The sequence below is a fragment of the Anarhichas minor genome, unplaced genomic scaffold, assembly GCF_050575085.1.
Source record: "Anarhichas minor isolate MPS153535 unplaced genomic scaffold, ASM5057508v1 ptg000005l, whole genome shotgun sequence".
NCBI lineage: Eukaryota > Metazoa > Chordata > Actinopteri > Perciformes > Anarhichadidae > Anarhichas > Anarhichas minor.
Window position 1 is genome coordinate 3213045 of NW_027466451.1, and position 22128 is coordinate 3235172.

A 22128-nucleotide genomic window follows, 5' to 3' on the forward strand; every position below is an offset into this window, starting at 1 on the left:
CTATCAGCTTTAAAAGCCAGTAAAAGGAGCACAGTCACTGAGACCAATGACTAAATGTGAAGCATTTTTAGGCCAAATGACTCATCATGTTTAACTAAAGATCAAAATCAAGTTTATCTCAATCACTTATTTCTGAAATTTAACACCAGAGTAGACTTCACTAATAAGCCAAAAAAAGTCCAAACTTGCTGTGAAATTAGCTGTTCGCCTAGCAAGCCTAGATGGCGGACCCCTATCAGAACAACATTCACCACCAAGGAGGGGGGGACAGCTATGGGTCTTATGGAGAAGGTGGTGGCCATGATGGATATGGTTACCGGGAAGACTTCCCTCCCCAGGAAGAGGATGCAGCGAGCGACGTAACCGAAGGACATGATGAAGAGGATCAGACGTACGAGGGAGAATATCAAGGTATCCCGCATCCTGACGAGGAGAAGGCTGCACAAAGAGCTGCACGGTGAGCATATCTGTTCTTGTTGTTCTTGTGTAAATGTACCAGAAAAGGTGCAACAGTTTAGCTGCAGATGTACCAATTCTAAGGAGGTTTTGAATATGTAGTGTATTCACTCTGGAAAAGTAAAAAGTACATGAAGACACAGAGACAGAGAGAGGAGGTTTACGACGCTGAGTTCTCACTCCGTAACTGTTACAGTACCTACAGCAGAACCGTTAACGATATTGGGGTATTTTACTAATTTGGAACCGATTCTCGTTTAGGACTGAGTTGATGAAAGAAGATGAAATGTTCTTTGTAAAAGTAAACAGATGACGGGGACATTCAAACAATTGTAATATCACTACAGGCTGCACCTGAACTCTTGCACTCCATTTATAGTACCTCACTGCTCTACTGAGACACCTGCTGGATCCGGGCAAGCCAAGGTGCCCCAGCTAAAAGTGCATCTAGTTTTTGGCAATGAAAAAATTAAGCCTGTTTGAAAACAGAGAGAGCATCTGGGAAAGCTCACGATGAGGTGAAGACATGCTGCTTGAACTAGAGAACCCGTCCTGGTCCAATGGTTAGAGTCTCAGTATGTGATTCTTCAGAGCAAACACAACACAGTGATCTTCCTGTTAAGGGCTTGATCACTTGATCTGACTAACATCACCAGAAACCCACATCTTTCTACTAGAGACATTTAAAAGGAATCTGATTAATAAACACAGACACATTTTCTTGCCATCTGTAAGACTTTTTATTTTCCATCTCTTTCTGTGTCCCAGGGCTAAAGCTCGATCAGCCGGCAGTGCAGTCTCTGAACTAGAAGAGTTATCTGAGCAATACGAGGACATCATGGAGGACTGTGGCCATGGGAAGTTCCAGTGGACGCTGTTCATGGTGCTGGGCCTGGCTCTGATGGCTGATGGAGTGGAATGTTTTGTGGTAGCATTTGTTCTTCCATCTGCAGAGAAGGATCTGTGTCTCTCCAACGCAGAGAAAGGAATGTTGGGTAAGGGCTGATTACTGATTTACTGTTGATTACAGCGTTTCATATCCGGCACAGCCTTTTCTAGCCTTTATAGTACTTGTTCACCGGTCCAGGAAACACACCGATCAATAACATGCGTTTTATATCATGTGATGCTGCACAGCCAATTCTGATAAGCACCGCAACTCCAGTGAGATTTAGACAAACAGAGAGAGTCAACAGTCGAAGAAGTACGTGAGTCAGAGAAGTTATTCCACATGACGTTCTCCAAAGAGACCAGAGTCTTTAACCAAGAATGGACAGACTCTTATATGTTCATTCTTCCCACGGGCAGTTTAAAACCAGGACGTATCATGTGTTCAGTTTAAAACCAGGACGTCTCATGTGTTCAGTTTAAAACCAGTATGTCTCATGTGTTCAGAGACCGTGAAGATTATTAAAATCGGCAATGTGAAACGACACTACGAGACAAAGCACAAATCTCTTGAGCAAACGTACCAACTCACATCTGAAATGAAGTCACAGATATTAAACAATCTAAGAGCCCAATATGATCAGAATGCTAACACATGAATTCACTGCAACAATGATGTTAACAGAGAGAATAGAGCTGAAACAAGTGGTTTAATAACCACAGAGAAAGTCCATGCTCACAATTTTCTCTATATATAATATCGTGGCTTTTTTGGTTGACATCACTTCACACCTGAATGAACTGAATTTAAAGCTCAAGGTGAATTCAGTTCAGTTTGTTTTTCTAAAATGAAGTGCTTTCAATACATCTGCTAGGCTAATTCAATATATATGTAACTAAATCATAGCGCAAGTTAGAATTTTTTGTGATGTTCTGAACCTTTGCATGAGGAAATGGACCTCATTGGATATATTACAACTTAGCACAGTTGAAGCTGCCACATGCAGGAAGGACAGCTGGTAATAAATCAGCAACTGTGTGAATGTGTTTATTAAATGAACAGATTTATAATATCACTGCTTCATCCAGAGCATGATTGATCTGACTATAACTACATGTGTATAGCGTTAAGTTAACGTGTTGCTTTAATGTTTTCTTAATGAATAGAGGATACTTTATTCATCCCATTGGCCTGCATGACAATATTTAAAAAATATCTTTTATAAATAAAAAAGTATGATCAGGTTTCCTTCCATAATCACCACAGCAAACATAAAAGTAACCGGAGCTAACACACATAAGTGAATATATGATATGAATGAATAATAATAATAACATTTTTTTCTATTTGCTCCCAAGTCTGTTTCACATCGTTGGGGTTTCAGATGAAACAATAAGACTAAAATATTGTCACACACACCATCAGAATACATCTGCAACACATTAATGAAACAGACTACACACATGTAGTACATGTAATATCAGTGATATTACGAAGCTTTTCGTTTACACATTCACACAGTCCCCCACGCTCCTTTTCAAGGCTTTTAATGTGTAACATTTTCAGGAAGTGTTGAATTGTATTGTAGCTCACCACTGAAACGTCAAAGTGTTTGTTGTTTCATAAAGGAGACACTCATCACCTACATTAACCTTTTTCATATCCTTCTTTGTCGTTAATAGCAAACCAAGAATAAAGAAAGGAGGCTTAGTCCAAAAATAAATATAGCTTTTTCCTTTGTGAAATATTTGGTATATCAGTTTCATATCCATTTTGTAGGCTGTGAATGATTCATTCATGGAGTGTCAGTGACATGTTCTACAAGAGTAATAGACTTTATTCCGTTATCATAATAAACCATTATTACTAATAATATGAAATTATCTGATGAAATAAACATCGAACCTGTCTCTCTCTTCTCTCTCACACACACACACACACACACACACACACACACACACACACACACACACACACACACACACACACACACACACTGTCTTGGGGAGTGAATGATTTCCTGAAGCTTCTCAGTAAATCCTCATGGCCCTGCAGTCTAATCAGCTAATGGGCTCTGAGGAGGCAGGAATGAGTCAGCGAGGTGCGTTGGTGTTTTATCTGAATATACTGCGTTCTGTACATTTAGGAGGCTCCGTTTTGTGCAGTGTGTGAGGGAGTGTGAACATGTGTGTTTATATGGTAACGTTGAATGGTGTGTGTGCTATACCTCTGCAAGGTGTGCAGTATATATCGTCTTTTAGTTGAACAGGAGAAGGAAAAAGATTAGATGTGGAGTTGTTAGGAGAGCAGAGAGAGGGGAGGCGAGGGAACAAGGGGAAGGGAAAACAAGTATCAGACGAGTAGAGTGGAGAGAAGATATAAAGAAAAGAAAAAAGAGGAGAGAAAAAGGAGACTGACTGTTGTAGAAGGAGATAAGAACCTCCACACATTCAGACTAATAATTCATTAATTATGAAGTCAGCTACATGCAAGCACAGAATGAAAAGTTAGTCTTCATTCTCTGCCAACCCGTCAAATACTGACGGTTGGTCAGTGCCCCTCGCAGTCTGGAACTGATGCTCCGCACTTTCAACTAACTTAAATGTTAACCCGCCCGCATCTCTATCACACGCTTAGAGCAACGCACGTAGTATCAAAGAGGAAGGGGAGGTGCGGCGACATTTTGTCACAAGAGTCGCTAGTCAGTCAAGTTAACATCAACCAGCTCTTTTCTCAAACCTAACTTCCATTTATTTTGAAAAGACACTATGCAAATTTCACCAGTTGGGAGTGAGAATGTGTTGGTTTGTGTGTATCATTGATTTTCCCAATTATTAACATTTTACGTTATATACTCCATGTGAGTATGTTCCAATGCTAAAATCTTGTAAAAGGTAATTTAAAGAGGGGACCTGTATTAACCTTTAGTGACCAGAAGAAACTACGAGATATCATACATCACACTAAACAGAATGCCCATCTGGAACTGGGCAGTCCTTCTGTGTGTTTATCTCTTCCTCTCTACAACCACTCAGCAGCAGACAGGTTGATGGCTGTAGCAGAGAGACAACATCAACTCCTGTCTCACACCTAACCTGGGTTTGGTCCAGAACAGTGTTCTGTTTGAGTCAGCAGAGCAGACGTCGGCAGAGTGGTCGATATCCTCTGTTCTGACCTTGGAAAGAGCTGTACAGCATTTTAGTGCTGTTTCATCTCTCCCCTGTTGCATGGCATCTGCAAACTGGGGTGTAATGTTGCAGGGCACCAGTTAGGGTTGGGGGGGGGGGGGGGGGGGGGGGCTTTACAATTTGGTCTGTAGTGCCTTTTTCAGATAGAGCTTCTAAATGGGACAACACAAAGCTTTATGTAAACACTGTCAGGTGGACAAACTACCAAAGCCTAAAGATGGCTCCCTGGACCAAATCATCAAACAAGCACCTACACCCCCTGCCACCTCCTCACCGCTCCCAACCGACCCCCCACCGGCACTGAGGATCTGCGAAGAGGATATGAGTCGGCTCTTCCACTGACAGAAGATCAGGAAGGCACCAGGCCCAGACAGTGTGTCCTCTTCCTGCCTGAAAGTCTGTGCTGACCAGCTGGCCCCCATCTTCACGCAGATCTTCAACCGATCACTGGAGCCACTGGAAGTCCCCTTCGGAGATGAGTCTGCGTACAGACGGGAGGTTGAACAGCTGGTCCTCTGGTGTGGTCAGAACAACCTGGAGCTGAACAAGCTCAAAACTGTGGAGATGACAGTGGACTTCAGGAGGAGCCCCCCAACACTACCCCCCCTCACCATACTCAACAGCACTGTGTCTGCTGTGGAGATCTTCAGGTTTCTGGGATCCACAATCTCCCAGGACCTGAAGTGGGCTCCCAACATCAACACCATCAGGAAAAAGGCCCAGCAGAGGTTGTACCTCCTGCGCCAGCTTAGGAAGTTCAACCTGCCTCAGGAGCTGCTGATCCTGTTTTACTCAGCCATCATCCAGTCTGTTCTCTGTTCCTCCATCACTGTGTGGTTTGGATCGGCCACTAAACATGACAGGAACAGACTACAACGGATTGTCAGGTCTGCAGAGCGAATCATTGGTTCCAGCCTGCCCTCCATCCTGGCCTTGTACACCTCCAGAGTCAGGTAACGGGCTGGAAAGATCACTGCAGACCCATCACAGCCTGGACACAAGCTGTTCCAACTCCTCCCCTCTGGTAGGCGCTACAGAGCTCTGTACGCCAAAACCACCAGACACAGGAACAGCTTCTTTCCACTGGCCGTCACTCTGATGGACACGTAATCAGACATACTGCACTATTACCACCATTCTGCACTACTACCTCAAATCTAGTGTCATTGTTGTTGTTCTTTATGTTCATAAATATACTTTTGGATATATTTTTACATTTTAGATACTAGTTAAATGTTTATGCTTACCTCTGTTCTACTTTGTTGTCCTTGTATTTTTTTGTTTATTTGTTTATTGTACAAAAAATGGTGTCAAATTCCTTGTATGCGTACGCATACATGGCCAATAAAGCTGATTCTGCTTCTGATTCCTTAACCTTCCGAAACTCATACTGAACCACTCTGTATACTATGTCCTGTTGTTTGTTGCTGCTGTCCATCAGTGTTCAGGGTTTTCTGTGTTTTGTTTGAGACCTGGCTACACACAAATTCACTGTAAAGGACAACAAAGACACTTTGAACTGTGAACTAGTTCTAATAGTTCCAGTTTTGTTTTTGTGATAACTAAGCTCACGAGATGTCGGATCGGCTGTGCAAGATTAATGTTAATAACAGCTTGTATTTGGCAGTACAGTGGCCAACAGCAGAATAAGTTGTTATGCTGTGGACTCATATGAGATTCAGGATGATATTGAAAGAATCCACACTAGGTTGGTAGCTTTGAATCCAACCAGAAGAGGAACATGCTCCCTTCATTACCATCAAGTCAATGGCAATTAGTAAGCAGCTGAACACTAACTCTTGACCTAGTTTAGTCACATCTTTACATACGTTTCTACTGAACTCTAAAACAATGTTGTCTTCAGAATGTTATGAACATCGTATTACTTTGTTACTTGAGGTGACTGATGTGTCTATTTCTCTCCATCTGTGCAGGTCTGACCGTCTTTCTGAGCATGATGGTGGGAGCGTTCTTGTGGGGCGGTCTGGCAGACAAAGTTGGGCGTCGGCGCTGTCTGATTGTGGCATTAGCAATAAACTGTGTCTTTGGCTTCCTTTCTTCGTTCGCCCAGGGTTACGGTTTCTTCCTCTTCTTCAGGCTGCTGTCTGGCGTTGGGTAACGTTCACAAAAACACACACTCTTCCTTTTAGTTAGGTGATAAAGTTAGGCCCTATAACAGTGAACGTTTGTCCCTGAGTGACTGACCGAGTGAAGAAGTTACACTGTTGGTCAGTCAAGTGTTGGTCGTTGCTCTTTCATAATGAATAGGTGTGACAGTGTTTCTGTTCTGCTGTTTATTGACCAGAACTTCAGACTGATATCTCTCATTCACTCTGTTTGATAAGTATAACTGGTCATGTTTAAGTGTGAAGCTTCCCTCTTTTCTGATCTGCTCCTGTTTCTCCAATTTGTTGCCATATTATGCTGTTAAATGGTAAATGGACTGTACTTTTATAGTTCTAGTCTTCTCAAAGCGCTTTAACACTACATGTCATCATTCACACATTCATACACTGATGACAGGGGCTACCATTCATACAACATTCCCAAACATACACAAAATACTGTTTGGAGAAATGAACACACATCAAACCACAATGATTGAAAAACTACGACAACACTTTAGATGAGGAATCCAAGACCGCGCTGAGCCACCAACGTACTGTAGACAGGGTTTTAGAAACACACAGGTTCAAACATTCCAAAACAAAATGGTTTGGTATAAACCTGCAGAATGTTGTTGTGTGCGATGGATGTCTGGGTAGGCTACTGGAGTTCCCTTTCACTGTCATTAGGAGCACCAATGTGTAACATTCATTTGCAGCATTCTTTGTATTCAACTGCTCTTTGAAAGCCTTTACATTACATTACAGTCATTTAGCAGACGCTTTTATCCAAAGCCACTTACAGATTATATCACATTTCACATTTCAAGACACATCGACATGCGACTAGCGGAGCCGGGGATCGAACCGCCGACCCTCTGATTGAAGGACGGCCCTGCTACTTAGCCACAGTAGAAGTACCATAGGATGTTTTCAGCCATCAATACAGTTTTTTAATATAGAGAACATACATTAAATCAAGCTTCATACAGTCCATACAGAGTCTGGTTAGTGTTTCATTGCAGTGACAGCAGAGTTACTGTCGTCCACAGGGAGCCACACTGGCTCAGAAATGAGGTCACATACTGAGCACAGCACAGTGAATGTGATGCACAACCACTCACAGTTTGCACCGCAACACTGCTTTACTCATCAGTAGATATCATTTGCCATGCATACCCGCTCTGTTGCATATAACGCATGCTTATTAATGTGTGTTCTTGGCATGTAGTACAACCAAAATTCACACACAAAAAGTCCCTTGTACCTCCAAGAGAAGCAAAGCCTTGGTTCATTCACTTATTACATAAATGAGCTTACAGGCAGGTCCTGGTCCTGGTTGACAAGCTGACAGGCAGAGACAGATCAGGACAACTAATTCAATTCAATTCAATTTATTTGTAATGCCCAAAATCACAAATTTGCCTCAGAGGGTTTTACAATCTGTACAGCATACGACATCCTCTGTGCCAGGACCCTCACATCGGAAGTGTCTTAAGTGTGTTGGTTTGTTTCATGAAAGGGATGCCACGGCATCTTAAACTTCCTCCATATCATTATTATTATTGTTATTATTATCATATTCCTATAAATTAATATTTGGATTATAACTCTCTTTGTCCTTCATTATCTTCTCATCATCCCTCTCTACTCTCAGTATTGGTGGCACAGTGCCGATCGTGTACTCGTACTTCTCTGAGTTTCTTCAGATGGACAAGAGAGGAGAGCACCTGTCCTGGTTGTGTATGTTCTGGATGATCGGTGGGATCTATGCTTCGTTCACTGCCTGGGGAATCATACCCAGATACGGTAAGAGCCCAAAAGAGGTCAGTTAAGATAGAGCACTGTACAGCATTCCTGTAATGCTGATTGTGGGGAAAGTGGGTCATTGCAACGTCCAATAATAATGCTGGGGTAGAACCCTGTGTGGAGTCACTTTATCTACAGACAGGAATGAAGGAGATTTCTATAATTGATACATTGACTTTTGATAAAGATGAGAATTTTTAAACTAAGAAATATAATATAGATAAATATAGATAAATATGTTAAAAATATATAATTATTCACATATAATCACAATCAATGTCACTGTTTACCAAGCCTAAAAGTCTTAAGCTCTAAATAGCACAGCGTGTGTTGTGTCTACGTGTCACTCATGTAAGACGCTGTTTTCTCACTGTCCAATGGACAAACTCTCTTAATACAAGGAACCTGATCCCTTGCAAAACGTATTGAAAGTTCTTGTATATACTGTAGGCATGCAAAGAGACTAACTGTGGAAGATCTGAGACTCTTCGGTGTGCCGTATATTGAGAGGTAAATCATATCAGCAGCTAAACAGTTAGCTTAGCGATTAGCTTTCATTGATTAGCCTGTTCTTATGATCAAACTCCGTATGACCTCACTAACGTTACCTGCAGTGGACGAGGACAGACGGCTGCTCCACAAACAGTAGAAAACTGAGCATTTCTGCACATTGATGTTTTGCTTGTTTGTCAGATGTTTCAATAGACTGCTGGTATCTCCCTCACTTGTGAGGGTTTTATTGCATTTATGACAACGAGAGTTCTCAGCCTCTCCTGGAGTAAAATGTAGCCACACTTTGGATAGTTTTCTTGTCTCTGCCATGATGTGAGTCTCACGCTGTACTGAGCCGGAGTCGGTGTGTGTGCGTCAGAGTAAAACACGAAGACAAAGAGACAGAGAGAGGAGGTTTGAGAAGAGGACATCTCACTCCGGAACATCTAAAGTATCAATAGCAGAACCGCTAATTCCGGACCGCATCAATACTTTGTTTTTTTTACTAATTTAGAACCGGTTCCCATTTAAAACAGGGTTTTGGGGGCATTCTGACTAAAACACATCTGCTCTGATTGGCTTGAGAGAGAAATATGGTGCCCTTTTGCGAAGGTAGAGTTGTTTTGACCTCACTCTGACCTCACTCACTCACTCTGACCGTCACTTTGATATTGACAGAATGACAGCCTTCGTTCCACATACTTTTAAGCCCTAATGCAAACCGAGGAAATCCCACAACCCCATGAGGTAGAGCTTCTATAAAAGCGGGGTCAACTTCTGGCTTTGCCCTTTTGCTCAGAGACTAGGGCTGCGGTCGAAAAGACAAAAAACTACCTCCTACCGTCGATTCCTAACTACTTTTCCTTGACCTCTATGGAAAACGTCATGAGGTCAAGGAGAGATGTGAAGGAGTTAGGAAAAGACAACTGTGGCTAGGTAATTATAATGCGTGGGGGATGTCACTGACATAGGTCTGCTATGGCGAAAGTACAATGAAGGACTACAAAAAGCGCAACTCTGCTTCACTCGGGGTGTGAAGGAGAGAACCGGGTATCCTGCTGATGTCACACTAACAATCAACACTGCTTCAATAGAAACAATTCCGTATTCTTTTTTTTTGTACTTATTTGTTACATGTTCAAAGTGAATAAATACATAGGAGATGACACGTAAGGATTGTCACAGCCTATTCATATTCATCAACATGAATCCTATTACTTTATGACTGTATGAGTATATTGTTAAACCTGTGTTAGATAAGCATATCGTTTGTTTGAGAATGAGGCGTCACTTTAAATGTTGCCGCCGTAAGGAATTGTGGGACGGAATTATCTCCTTTCCTTTGGTACAGGATGGTCCAGTGTTTCCTATGCTAAAGGAGCTAATAAAGGAAGCATTGAAGCACCTTTCCTTAGCATTTAGAGAATTGGAACAGCTCTCATCATGGCGGCCTCTTAGATACTTCCGAGTCATTTCACTCAGTTAGGAACCTTCCTAAGCAAAGATTCAATTCATCACTCACGTGGTGCAGGTTTTTGTCGTATAGACTACATTGCTACATGGTAGTGCTAAGCTGACCATTGCATTGTTTGTTATTAGCCAGAGGCTACTTTTACTAGCATGCTAGCTGGCTCCAGAGTGTCTGTGGTAATTTCTGTTTATTTCAGGTTATCCACCGGTGAAACAGCCCCTATTTTCACAGTTGGTGAGGTTAAGTGTTGTGCCTACTGGGTATGATCAGGTACCAGTGCACGCTATTTTCTTTGTGTGGGCTTGATTTCCCTTTACTGCAGCCCTGTACGCAGGCAGCGATGTTAAGTTGTGGCCTTAACCTGCTTTGTTGGGGGCATCATGACTTCTCAGTGCTACTGCTTTTTCAGTCTGGGCTGGACCCTGGGATCGGCATCAACAATGCCCCTCATGCTTATTTGGGGACATGTCACCAGTATATTGGCAATAGCTAAATGGACAGCACTAGTCAGCCCGTTTTTCTACTAATCCTCACTGCCCCAGGTGATTTCCTGCTCGATTAGTGCTGCGCAGTTAACTCGTATGGGCACCTTGGGCATCCTCCTGGCGGCCTTACGAAAAACAATGAGTCTCGAGGATCAGGATTACAAAGCTCTTATTGATTCCACTTTGTCAGCTTACTCGCATCTGACACTTGATGTGGGGGAGGCTATGTCATCTGCTTGTGGGAAGCTACGCCTCCTGGGGTCTTAACTATCACTTTGTTTACATAAAGTAGGCGGAAAAAAGCTAAGTTTAAATTGCAGTGAAAAGTCTCAGTTTGATGGACACGTGACGCCACACATTCATTCATTTTCTGTTATCATAAAGTAGTTAAGTATGTTTTCCGTAAACTAACTAATGATCATAGTATGCTGTTGTAGTAGTGTGTATTATACAGTAAACTGTATAGAATTATGCAACATTTTGGAACAAAATAATGTCCCACCTCCTACTTGAAAAAGTATAAATAAATGCTACAAAGAAATTGATAGTTCAAATGAATAAAAGCACCTTATTAGTTACGGTAAACAATCCCAGTGTGTGTGTGTTTGTTGTCCAGGTTGGGGGTTCAGCATGGGCACAGAGTTCCAGTTCCACAGCTGGCGGGTGTTTGTCCTGGTTGCAGCTCTTCCTGCTATCGGCTCTCTGGTTGGACTCACCTTCATGCCTGAGAGTCCCCGCTTCCTCCTGGAGGTGAGACTGCACACATGTTTATAGTGCACTTCTACTCCAACACTAATGCAAAGAAGGACTAGCACTTCACTGTTCAAATGTCTCTGAGGGCTTCATTAAACCGCAACCATCGAAGCTAAATCATGTAAATGCAAATTAAAGTGCTTGTGATTTAATCCCGGAACACATGACCCCTCTGATGGTGAACAAATCAACAAAGGAGCCGATTCAACATTACACTTGATGGGAGTGCTTTAATCTTTGGGGCCTTGCATACACTTGAGGTGCACTAAACCCAGGTCCACTGCTCACTGCTTCTAACTGATGTTGGTTTGAGAGTGGAGTCCTGAACAATACCTACAGGACTCTCCGAGGAAAATCCAAAGTGTTTATGGTGACGACATTGCAATTTAGTTACTAGATTATTTTTACATTGCTGTGTGCATGCTTGTATGCGTGTGTTTGTGTGTGTTGAGCAGAATGCCAAGCATGATGAGGCGTGGATGATCCTGAAACAGGTCCATGACACCAACTGGAGGGCCAAAGGACAGCCAGAGAAAGTCTTTACTGTGAGTACATGTCACTATCCAATATGCATGTAACAGTTCAAATATATTATTCAGATATGAATGGATGTATTTGTGACCCGGTGACACTCAAAGCACAAGACCCAGAATAAACTGGAACTACAGACTGCTATACTGAAAATATAGATTGTATTGACAATGCATGCCAAATTATGAATAAACCACTGCACACGAACCAAAATCAAATGAAATGTACGTACTCACAGCAGGCTAAGGTGACTCTAACCACACAATAAGATACTCGTGCAAGATGCCAACTCTACCACTCGGTCCCCCTTCAGCACAGCACAAAGGCCCACAAGACAATATACAGAAAGTGGCCCATTCAATTGATCTGTTAAAGGCAAGTCTCATCTGTGGGTCCATGTATCATAGTCATAGATTTCTCTCTTTCACTGAGATGTGAGTGAAACAGAAGGGTTCGGAATTCAATTGTGAACCAATTCTCATACTGATGTTGAAATAATGTATTAGTGTTACATTCAGGAGAAGCTGTTGAGACAAAGTCCCTCTCTTTTCAGGTGACTCACATCAAGACGCCTAAGACAGCAGAGGATGAGTTTATTGAGATCCAGAGTGCTCCAGGAACAGCTGTACAGCGATGGGCTGTACGCTCACTAACACTCAGTAAACTGGTACGTAGTAACACACCCAATACAAGAAGAGACTGGAGCTCAGTGATGGAGACTGAGGCTCAGAGGAGGCTGGATGTGGATCTGTTTTTGTACCTTTTCCCTCCAGAATCACTTTAGTTCTGGTCCAGTTTCTGTTCACACTGACTTTTTACAAACCAACCAAGAGAAGTAAACATTAAGTTATACAGCCTGACAGCTAACTCATTGATTGAACAGGTTTGGCAATTGTCATGATTATTATTATCACATCGAGAAATCAAATTCTGTGACTGACGGAAGTCTATGTAGCACTTTAATGCTTGTGTGTATGTTTAGCATACAGCCAGTAGCACTTCTTCATTAGTTCTAATGTGTCCCAGGTGATGAAGAACGTGGCATCACTCCTGTCTGCCGAACTGAGGTCTGCTACACTCTTGATGGCCATCATCTGGTTCTGCATGGCTTTCAGGTTAGGTCATGATGTCATGTGTTACATCATCATTCAGGTTGATAAGGAACAGCAGAGTGACATGGATCAAGATCTAGCCAGGCATGTTGCACTGACAGTCTTACAGTTGTCACAGCTCGGCTCAGAGACTGAAACAAACCAGGAGACAAACCAGCTGACTGCTAAGAAAAGCATTTCTATTTTCACACAAACATAGATAAAACAGTACAAAGGGTAGGTATCAGTTGTCAGTCCTGAGTCGATGTATGGGTGTGTGTAGCAGTAAATGGCGATAACAGAAAAATCAACCCAACAGAACAGTGTAAATGCAGTCTTAAGGTCCACAAGGACACCCAGAGAGCAAGGCCATATTGAAATGATAAAGCAGAGGAGCAGTCCTTTCTGATGTGATAGATCGTCTGCAGTCTTTCTGACCTGGTTGAACTTGTTTTATGCACCTTTCACTGATCCAGTCTCCTCTCTGTCACAGTTACTATGGTCTGTCCGTTTGGTTCCCTGACATGATCAAACACCTTCAGCATGAGGAGTACGAGTCCAGAGTCAAGGTAACGAAGCAGCACGGATCATTTTGTCCTGCTTTTGTGACAGCGAGACATTTTGAATGAATTCATGGTTTGAATTAACATTGTTTGGTTTTAAATAGCTGCTTTGTCTCTGTTTAGGTGTTCCATAGAGAGCGAGTGGAGAACTTCCATTTTAACTTTTCTTTAGAGAACCAGATCCACGAAGAAGGAGAATACATCCACGACAAGTAAGTCTTGCTGTATTACCTCCTGGACACAAAGCAAACACAGAGATTGACTCCAGGTTTGAGGTTTATATACTGTTTTGACTGATGAGCAGTGTGAAGACGTGTTTGGACAGTCATAGCCGTATCCTCTGAGACAGATACTTTCCATTTACTGCTTGGAAACCTCCCCCTAGTCAACATTAGAGTTATTATTATCTCAATCAATCATATCATTCTCAGTTATGTTGTTATCAGAAACTGTGCTTTGCATGCTGACTGTTGTGTGTGTTGTTGTATGTGATGCCCTGGAGCTCATAAAACATTAGCAATATGCTAATAGACAGAACAAAAACATTGAATTACATCGTGAAGACAGTAAACCTTGACCGGTTTATGAAGGCGTCACGCTTTTATTGTATCACTCTTTTCAGATACTATAAACAAGAGAGTTGTGTTTTGTGTACATGGGTATGCCAGAGGTTGACTATCCGTACAGGTGAAGTTAGGAAAGATACACCAACCAATGTTGTTACAGCACCCACAAATCCCATAGCTTCCTGTAGCTGAATGTTTGAGAACTCAGTAGTCCGTGAAAGTGTATGCAGCAGTGACAGGACAGGATGCTGCTTAAAATATGTTCTTGAATGAACTAAAATACATGAAAAAGGTCACAATAACTCCAGTACCAAACTAACTTCAGGGTTAACTCTGAGTTTTCAGTCCAGCGACGGTACATCGCCATGATAGCTAATGCTGAACACCTAACTTAATCTAGAGCAGGTCATGTTGAAGACAAGAGTCGACTGGAATAAAAGCAGCCTACTGACCAATCAAAGCTCGGTATGAGGATCGAAAATTAATATTACACAAATAGTATTCACACGTTATAATCCAGACTAAAAGTAAGAGTTTAAACTGTCATATGCAAGAAAAGGCTAGCTGGCAATAAATCTCAGACTGGGTGAATGTGTAAATTAACAGATTTATAATATGTCTCATCTAGAGCGCGACAGATCTGACCATAACTACATGTGTGTATATTGGTCCATTAAAATGCTGCAGATGTATTCTCATGTTTTTGTACGACATTATTTTAGCCTTTTCCTTTCAGCTGAAACCCAGCGGTGTGAAACAGACTTGGGAGCAAATAGGGAAAAAAATAGTGTGTATTCTTTAATCCAATATTAATATCATTCATCATCTTGTGTGTTAGCTTCTTGAGCCGTGTGTTACAGTGTGACATGTCGGAGGCCTTTCTCACAGTCACAGACTGGATGTATTGTCTTGTGTTACTTTGCTCCGGTTACTTTAATGTTTACTGTGGTGATTAGAAGTCATGGAAGGAAACCTTATTACCGCTTTGAATTATGTTTTTATATGTATTTCACACAACTGGTGTTGCACCTTGAAGATAAAGGCTAAAATAATGTGAAACATGTGTTGCATAATCATGTGGATGCGTCTAAATCGCGTGTCCTCCGGGACAAAGGATCCTAATTGACTTACTATTGGCATTGTTTCTGTTTTTCAACACATTTTGTGCCACCACCATGTAGTGCCCTGCTAAGAGGTCGTGGTCATGTCACGTATTTCTGTGAGATCAGGTTGTAAATCTTCAATAGGTTTCAGCTTTGACCTTGTTTGTTTCTGATATTTCCGTGCGCAACCAATGAGATCACACCGGTGCATGACATAACCTGTAATACAAGATGGATGAAAAGGAAGAAAGGATTTAATGCATGCAGACCTTCTTGATCTTGTTTTTTAAATTCTCCAGTTCTATAAAGTGAAGCCAAAGCTTCATGTGTTAGAGCTGCATTCTCTCTAGTGTCCACCAGGGGGCGACTCCTCTGGTTGTATAGAAGTCTATGAGAAAATGACTCTACTTCTCTCTTGATTTATTACCTCAGTAAACATTGTAAACATGAGTTTATGATCTCAATCTCTAGTTTCAAGTCTTCTTCAATACAGCATGATGTTCATTTAGTACATTATGGTCCATTTAGAGTCAAACAGACCATAAAGCAGGGGATGCTTTAGGGCGGGGCTACACAGTGATTGACTCTACCACAAAGTTGTCCGGTCTGAGAGTAGTCAGTGTTTTTGTTTTACATCTTTAACCCTTCCATAGTGTGTTTCACTTCATGAAAGTTAATTGCAACATTTTGGTCCCTAAAAATGTCTTATTCAGTGTTGGATTGCACTTAGCTCCACCCTCTCGTGTCACTTCTGGTTGCGATGTCCAAAGATAGCAATGTTCAAAATACTGAGCTAGAGGCTTCAAACCGGCAGTCCGCAAACCAATAGGTGACGTCACGACGATTACGCCCACTTCTTATAGACAGTCAATGGTTTGAACCCATCTTTCTGTCGATTCAGTGCCTGACTGATATACATGCAGTAACACACATCCTGTCTTGATAGACGTTATATTTTGTTCTTTAACTGATATACTTTGGTGACGTATGTTTAGATGACCTCAGGGTTCATTCAGACTGAATGGGAAGTTTATATGTTTTAGTCTTTCGTATATTTGTCTATAATCAGTCGATGGAGTTGCTCTACTGACAGCACAGACATTGTGCTGTGTATAAGGGGTGTGCCTCATGTATTTTAGATTTGAAATATAGCCTACGTTAATGGTATCTAAGGCTTATCCTTGTTGTTTCTATTCTGTTCTTTCAATTGACTTTGCATACATTTTCACCTCTATAGCTCTATAGAGCTGTGTTCACTCTGAGCAAAGCTTTTGCACACAGATTGCACCACCTCGACAGCTGAATCTCAGAATGATGAGCTGGGAGGAAACTTTTGAACCTGGGGTTGCTGTTGGGTTCTTTAACAAAATGAGAGAGTGTACCTCTCCCAGTACAGATATACAGTATGTTGCACTACTGTATATTATTTAACTTCTATGCTTTTTGCAGAATTGAAACAGAATGGGCTTTAACTGTCAATCAAGCATGAATAGTATAAATATACAGGCTGCCATTGAATATATCATATTGCCATGGAGATCATCATTCCACTACTTTGCTTCTAACACACTGTCCACAGCAGTGTTTATCTCCATGGCAGTATTAACAGTGGTAGCCATCTTGGATTTACCACAGTTGAACCCATTCTTACCATCCTGATTCTGTGCTGCCACAGCAATAGAAGTGAGAGTCCATGCTTTTTGTCTGTTGGTGTTTGTGTCCCATCCCATTCCCATAGGTTCATCAGTATAGAGATGAAGTCAGTGAAGTTTGAGAGCTCACTGTTTGAAGACTGTCACTTTGAAGACATCAAGTCCACAGACACTGTGTTTGAGAACTGCACCATCCGTTCCACTGTCTTCTATAACACAGGTAGGTCCAGCTGGAGCAGGGCTGGGAGGAATCCAGAGAATAAGAGTGAATTCTGGTTACAGGTTAAATATTAGGTGGGTTGAACCAAAAGCTTTACTCTCAGGACCAAATGGCAGCCTATAGCTGTCCACACTTGAACCAAAACGTTGTGAGCTGGCTCAATCTAGACCTTGTTTGTCTGTAAGGGTTGTCTATGTGGGAAACAAGTGTGCCCCGTATGAGCCATCATTGTCAGGCAGAGAGTCGGTAGGAGTTAGAACATTAAGGTACTTGTAACGGAAATGTATTAGATGCTGAGTAGCATCGTACTGTAGGAATTAGGAATGCAGATACTGTAAAACTATAAAAACAAAAACTATAATATACAGTAATCTAACCAAGCTTGTTTCATCTTTCACCACAACAAACATCTACATTGGATTATGAAGATCTTGTATTACAGGATACAAGGATCCTGTGCTCCTTCATGGTCAAAGGATTCCTCCTACAGTCCATGTTTCTTTTAGAAATGTGTTGCTGTGCGTGTCATTAGGCCGTTCCAGTCCAGGACATGACAGAGCGGCGTTTTTGACGACCTTAACGGGATGCACACACTGAACGGGAGAGCAGCAGAGGAAGATCCCTCCCTTAGGATGGACAACATAATAGAATTACAACATAGTCGATCCATGTGATAGAAATGATACATATAATGACAGAAGTAATAGCAGAACAATAATAGAAAAATGAGTGGCAGTAATAGTAAAAAAAATGTGACTGTAAGTTACTGTAGTAATAGTGAGTGTCAGGCCTGACCGTGGTCCAGGTATAACAATGATCCAGGTCCAGGTAGAACCATGATCCAGGTCCAGGTATACCATGATCCAGGTCCAGGTATACCATGATTCAGGTCCAGGTAGAACCACGGTTCATGGAAACCTGTGAGGAGAGAGAGCACAGAGAATCCGGGGACGAAGAAAAGTCACAAAGCAGAAAAGAGAAGATCCAGGCAGAGAGCAGAGTCTCTGCAGATACAGACATCACACACACTTCATCTGGCTCACACGTGATGAGAGAGGGATTCTTTTTCAGAAAATGTCTTCATATTAGACCTTTAATTCATAAAATGTAAGATAAATAATAAAATTCCTATTGAATGAAACCTTGCCAGGCAGTTGCCTGAACCAGGTTCAAACAGCTGAGCCGCTTCTATACGTTTCCTCTCATGTTTCCTGGTCTCCCTGTTCTCTGTAGACCTGTGGGAGGAGAAGTTCATTGACTGTAAGATGGAGAACACCACCTTTGAGCACAACAAACAGGGCTGCCACCTGGACACTGTGGAGGAGAACGACGTTCTCATTTACCTGGTCAGCTTCCTGGGCAGTCTGGCTGTGTTGCCAGGCAACATCATCTCAGCCCTCTTCATGGACAAGATTGGCAGAGCCAAGATTATAGGTGATTATCATTTACTGATGATTGTTGATTGTTGATACGTACATTCTGAAAACGTTCACTATTAATGAACAGTGCATTCTCAAAAGAGATGATGAACAGCCTGACAAGTCTGGCTCTAAGACTAAAAACAGACGATTCATTCATCTGTTAGTCCAGAGCATGTTGGACCAACAGTAGAACATGGCTGTCAGTTGAAATGCAGGGGATTGAATCAGTAATGAGGCTGAGTGTGCTGTGGTAGCCATGTTGTTAACATATACAATTCAACGTCCATGACACTGCCTTCACGTGTCAAAGGATTCATTTCCAAGGACCAGATGAAGCCAGGAAGCATCAATTAATATGAGAACCTGGTTCTCAGCAGGTTTACTCTTCTGACTGTTGTTGTCAATGTCAAATAAGGAGACATGCCAGGAGGATGCTTTTTGTTCAAAGGGCCAGTTTCAGTTGTGATCTGCATCCTCACTGCTAGATGCTGCTTTAAAGCTTAATGAGCTGTTCTATAAGTGACTGAGATGTTTCTGTGTGATTACAGAATGATAAATGTTCACAGTCTGCTCAAGTACAACTAGCATGACTACGTTGGTAGCTACCTCACCCTCACTGAGTATTAATGGATGAACAGTTCACCATAAACAATAGATTAAATGTTCATATCAAAAGTCCAAATAAGCCAAAAGTATGAGAGGGATGACTTAACAACTGGTAATTATCACTAATAATCATCCCTCTGATGTCTCCCTGCTGGAGATGAGTTTCTAGTTCATCTCAGTGCTAACAGCACACTGCTGTGTTTCAGTGATCAGCTGTTAGCCTTCATAGAGACTTCATCTCTTAGAGCTGTTCGCTTTCTTTGTCTGGTCTGTCGCGGTGTTTGGTGCTGCTTCATTTCTGCCAGCAGGCTTATGTTTTTGCTTTTCTTTTGCATTAGTCCAGAACAATGAAGAGAGAAGTTGAAAGTACATCCATTGACACTCTACATGATTTAATACTGGCATTGTGTGCTCTCCTCAGGTGGCGCCATGGTCATTTCAGCAGGCTGTACCTTCTTCCTGTTTCTGAGCTTCAGCCAATCGGCGATCATCGCCTTGCAGTGTCTGTTCTGTGGCGTCAGTGTAGCTGCATGGAATGGCATGGAGGTGGTGACCGTGGAGCTGTACCCTGCTTCTAAAAGGTACCCCACTTTATTGTTGCAGCTGTGCTGATATTCCTTATTTTCATAATGAAGATGCAGGAAAACAATTATACTGAATAATTCTGTTGATTGTTCACATGGATTGATCAAACTTGGCCAACCTGACAGAAATATCACGTTTGAAGACCTTCAGAATCCCAGTAGTGGTGATGTCATGTCATGTCTCGGTCTCTCAGGGCCACCGCGTTCGGCCTGCTGAACGCTCTGTGTAAGCTGGCGGCGGTGCTCGGCAGCTCCATCTTCACCAGCTTTGTGGGCAAAACCAAAGCTGTCCCCATCCTGTTGTCCTTCGCTGCCCTCGTATGCGGTGGCCTGGTGGCCCTCAAACTACCCGACACCAGAGGGAAAGTCCTCCAGTGAGATCAGGGGGGGGGGGGGGGGGGGGGGGGGGCTCTTTCAATTGATCTGACTTCTCTCTGCATTGAAAGAAGTAAGAATGCAAAAAGATTACACCTAATAATGTAAATTATTGTTTCATTTAGTACAGGCGTCAGAGAGGGAGGGGTATTTATGTTCAAAGTGTGATCCTTTAACAATGCAACAAATCCTTACTAACCACATGATGATGATGATGATGATGATGATGATGATGATGATGATGATGATGATGATGATGATGATGATATGAGTGTAGAGTAATGTGATTCTGTCTGGCTTGAATCAGAAGATGTAACTGGCCTTCATGTCCTCTGCATGTGGTCTTCAGTACTTCCATGCATGATGGGACTCATGTCAGATCCTGGCCAGATGTTTTCTGTGGCTTTTTGTTTTTAGCAAATAAGCGTCTGTGTGTTAAAATTCTGAAGGAGTCCTCTGGAGTTAAAGTTCCCTTCTTCTTCTTCTACTTGCACTTCTTGATAACAATGTTATGTTATTGCAATGTTGTCATTTACAGATGTGATTGTCAGTTGTCTTTGTCTTGAGCTTCTAGTTCTGGCTTGATGATGATGCTGTGGTCAGTTAAAGAATCATCATTTGGGATTATAAGAAAGGACATTTCTTCAAATGATTTGGTCAGTTTGGGAAAGTCATATTCAAAGTGGAGCTAAAATTGTAATTCTCTTTTTTTGTTTGGACATAACTAATTACACTGCAAATATTGTGCACACTTTTCCATTTTTCATCTTTTTTGTACATATTTGCAGCAACAGCGTCCCCGCTTCAAGCCTACGATGTTTTTTTTCACCTTTTTCAAGTCCATAAGGCGTTGTTGTTTATGTACCGTTAGAATTAAGACAATCAACATTTGGGAGCAGCCGTTGTGCTGTTAGGGTGCCTGCACATTGCTCTTGTAAAGTGGGACTCAGTTAGTGCGTTAGTACGTGTTGTGTTTGAGGGTCTAACGCTATCAGCTGTTGACTAAAGGTCAGACTCACAGCTCACAGCCACTCGTGCTCCTGTGCTCCTGTACCTCAGCTGGTCCACTGCCTGTGTGGCCGTCGGATCTGAAGTGATATTAAAAACTACTGTTATTGCCCACTCACTCATATGTTGTACCAATTAAATTACATTACAAACATCATCAGTCAACATCACAAAACTTACATCCGTGGATTTATTTTTCACGAGTGAAATAAATTAAACTTCAGTTTCTTCTTCTTGGTCATTTTTACCAAATAAGTGCATCACTAAAAATACACACCAAGTGTGTATATATAAGGAGATATACATACATGTATATATACACTTGTTTTAAAAGGATCAAATCTTAAGTTGCGTCCTGTTCATCTTAATAGCAACGAATGCTGAAACAACTACTTATTTGTGACGTTTTGACATTATTGCACCATCTGGTGGAAGAAACTGAACATCGCAGTTTATTTGGACTTCCTGTTTGAACAAACAGCAGAAATACATAATGAAAACGTTGCTCCATTTAATATGAAGGTGGAGGACATCAAATGAACTGACAGAAGAGAAATGGAGGAGAATTACAACCAGGTGATGAAGTCAGAAGGAGATTCTTTAATAACTAATTGACAGAAGTGTGTCTTTCACCGAGCACTACAGAGAAGAGTTGATCTGTTTGTCACTCCTTCAGCCTCTTTTAGTTCTCCAGAGACATCGATGTCCCGTGAGTGTCTCTGGTACAGACAGGTGAGGGACGTGTCAGGTGTTTGATTGG

At 41.9% G+C, this 22128-nt stretch overlaps 1 protein-coding gene across 1 annotated transcript; it reads left to right on the plus strand.

Moving 5' to 3' along the window:
- Positions 1–221: 221 nt before the first annotated feature.
- LOC142971934 (synaptic vesicle glycoprotein 2B-like) lies at positions 222–20363 on the plus strand. Its single transcript, XM_076112685.1, has 14 exons — positions 222–457; positions 1225–1451; positions 6468–6648; positions 8296–8447; positions 11512–11645; positions 12104–12193; positions 12733–12846; positions 13206–13294; positions 13764–13839; positions 13957–14045; positions 17241–17374; positions 18608–18808; positions 19823–19982; positions 20180–20363. The coding sequence occupies exons 1-14, from the start codon at positions 222–224 to the stop codon at positions 20361–20363; spliced, it is 2067 nt and encodes a 688-aa protein (XP_075968800.1).
- The last annotated feature ends 1765 nt before the right edge of the window (positions 20364–22128 follow it).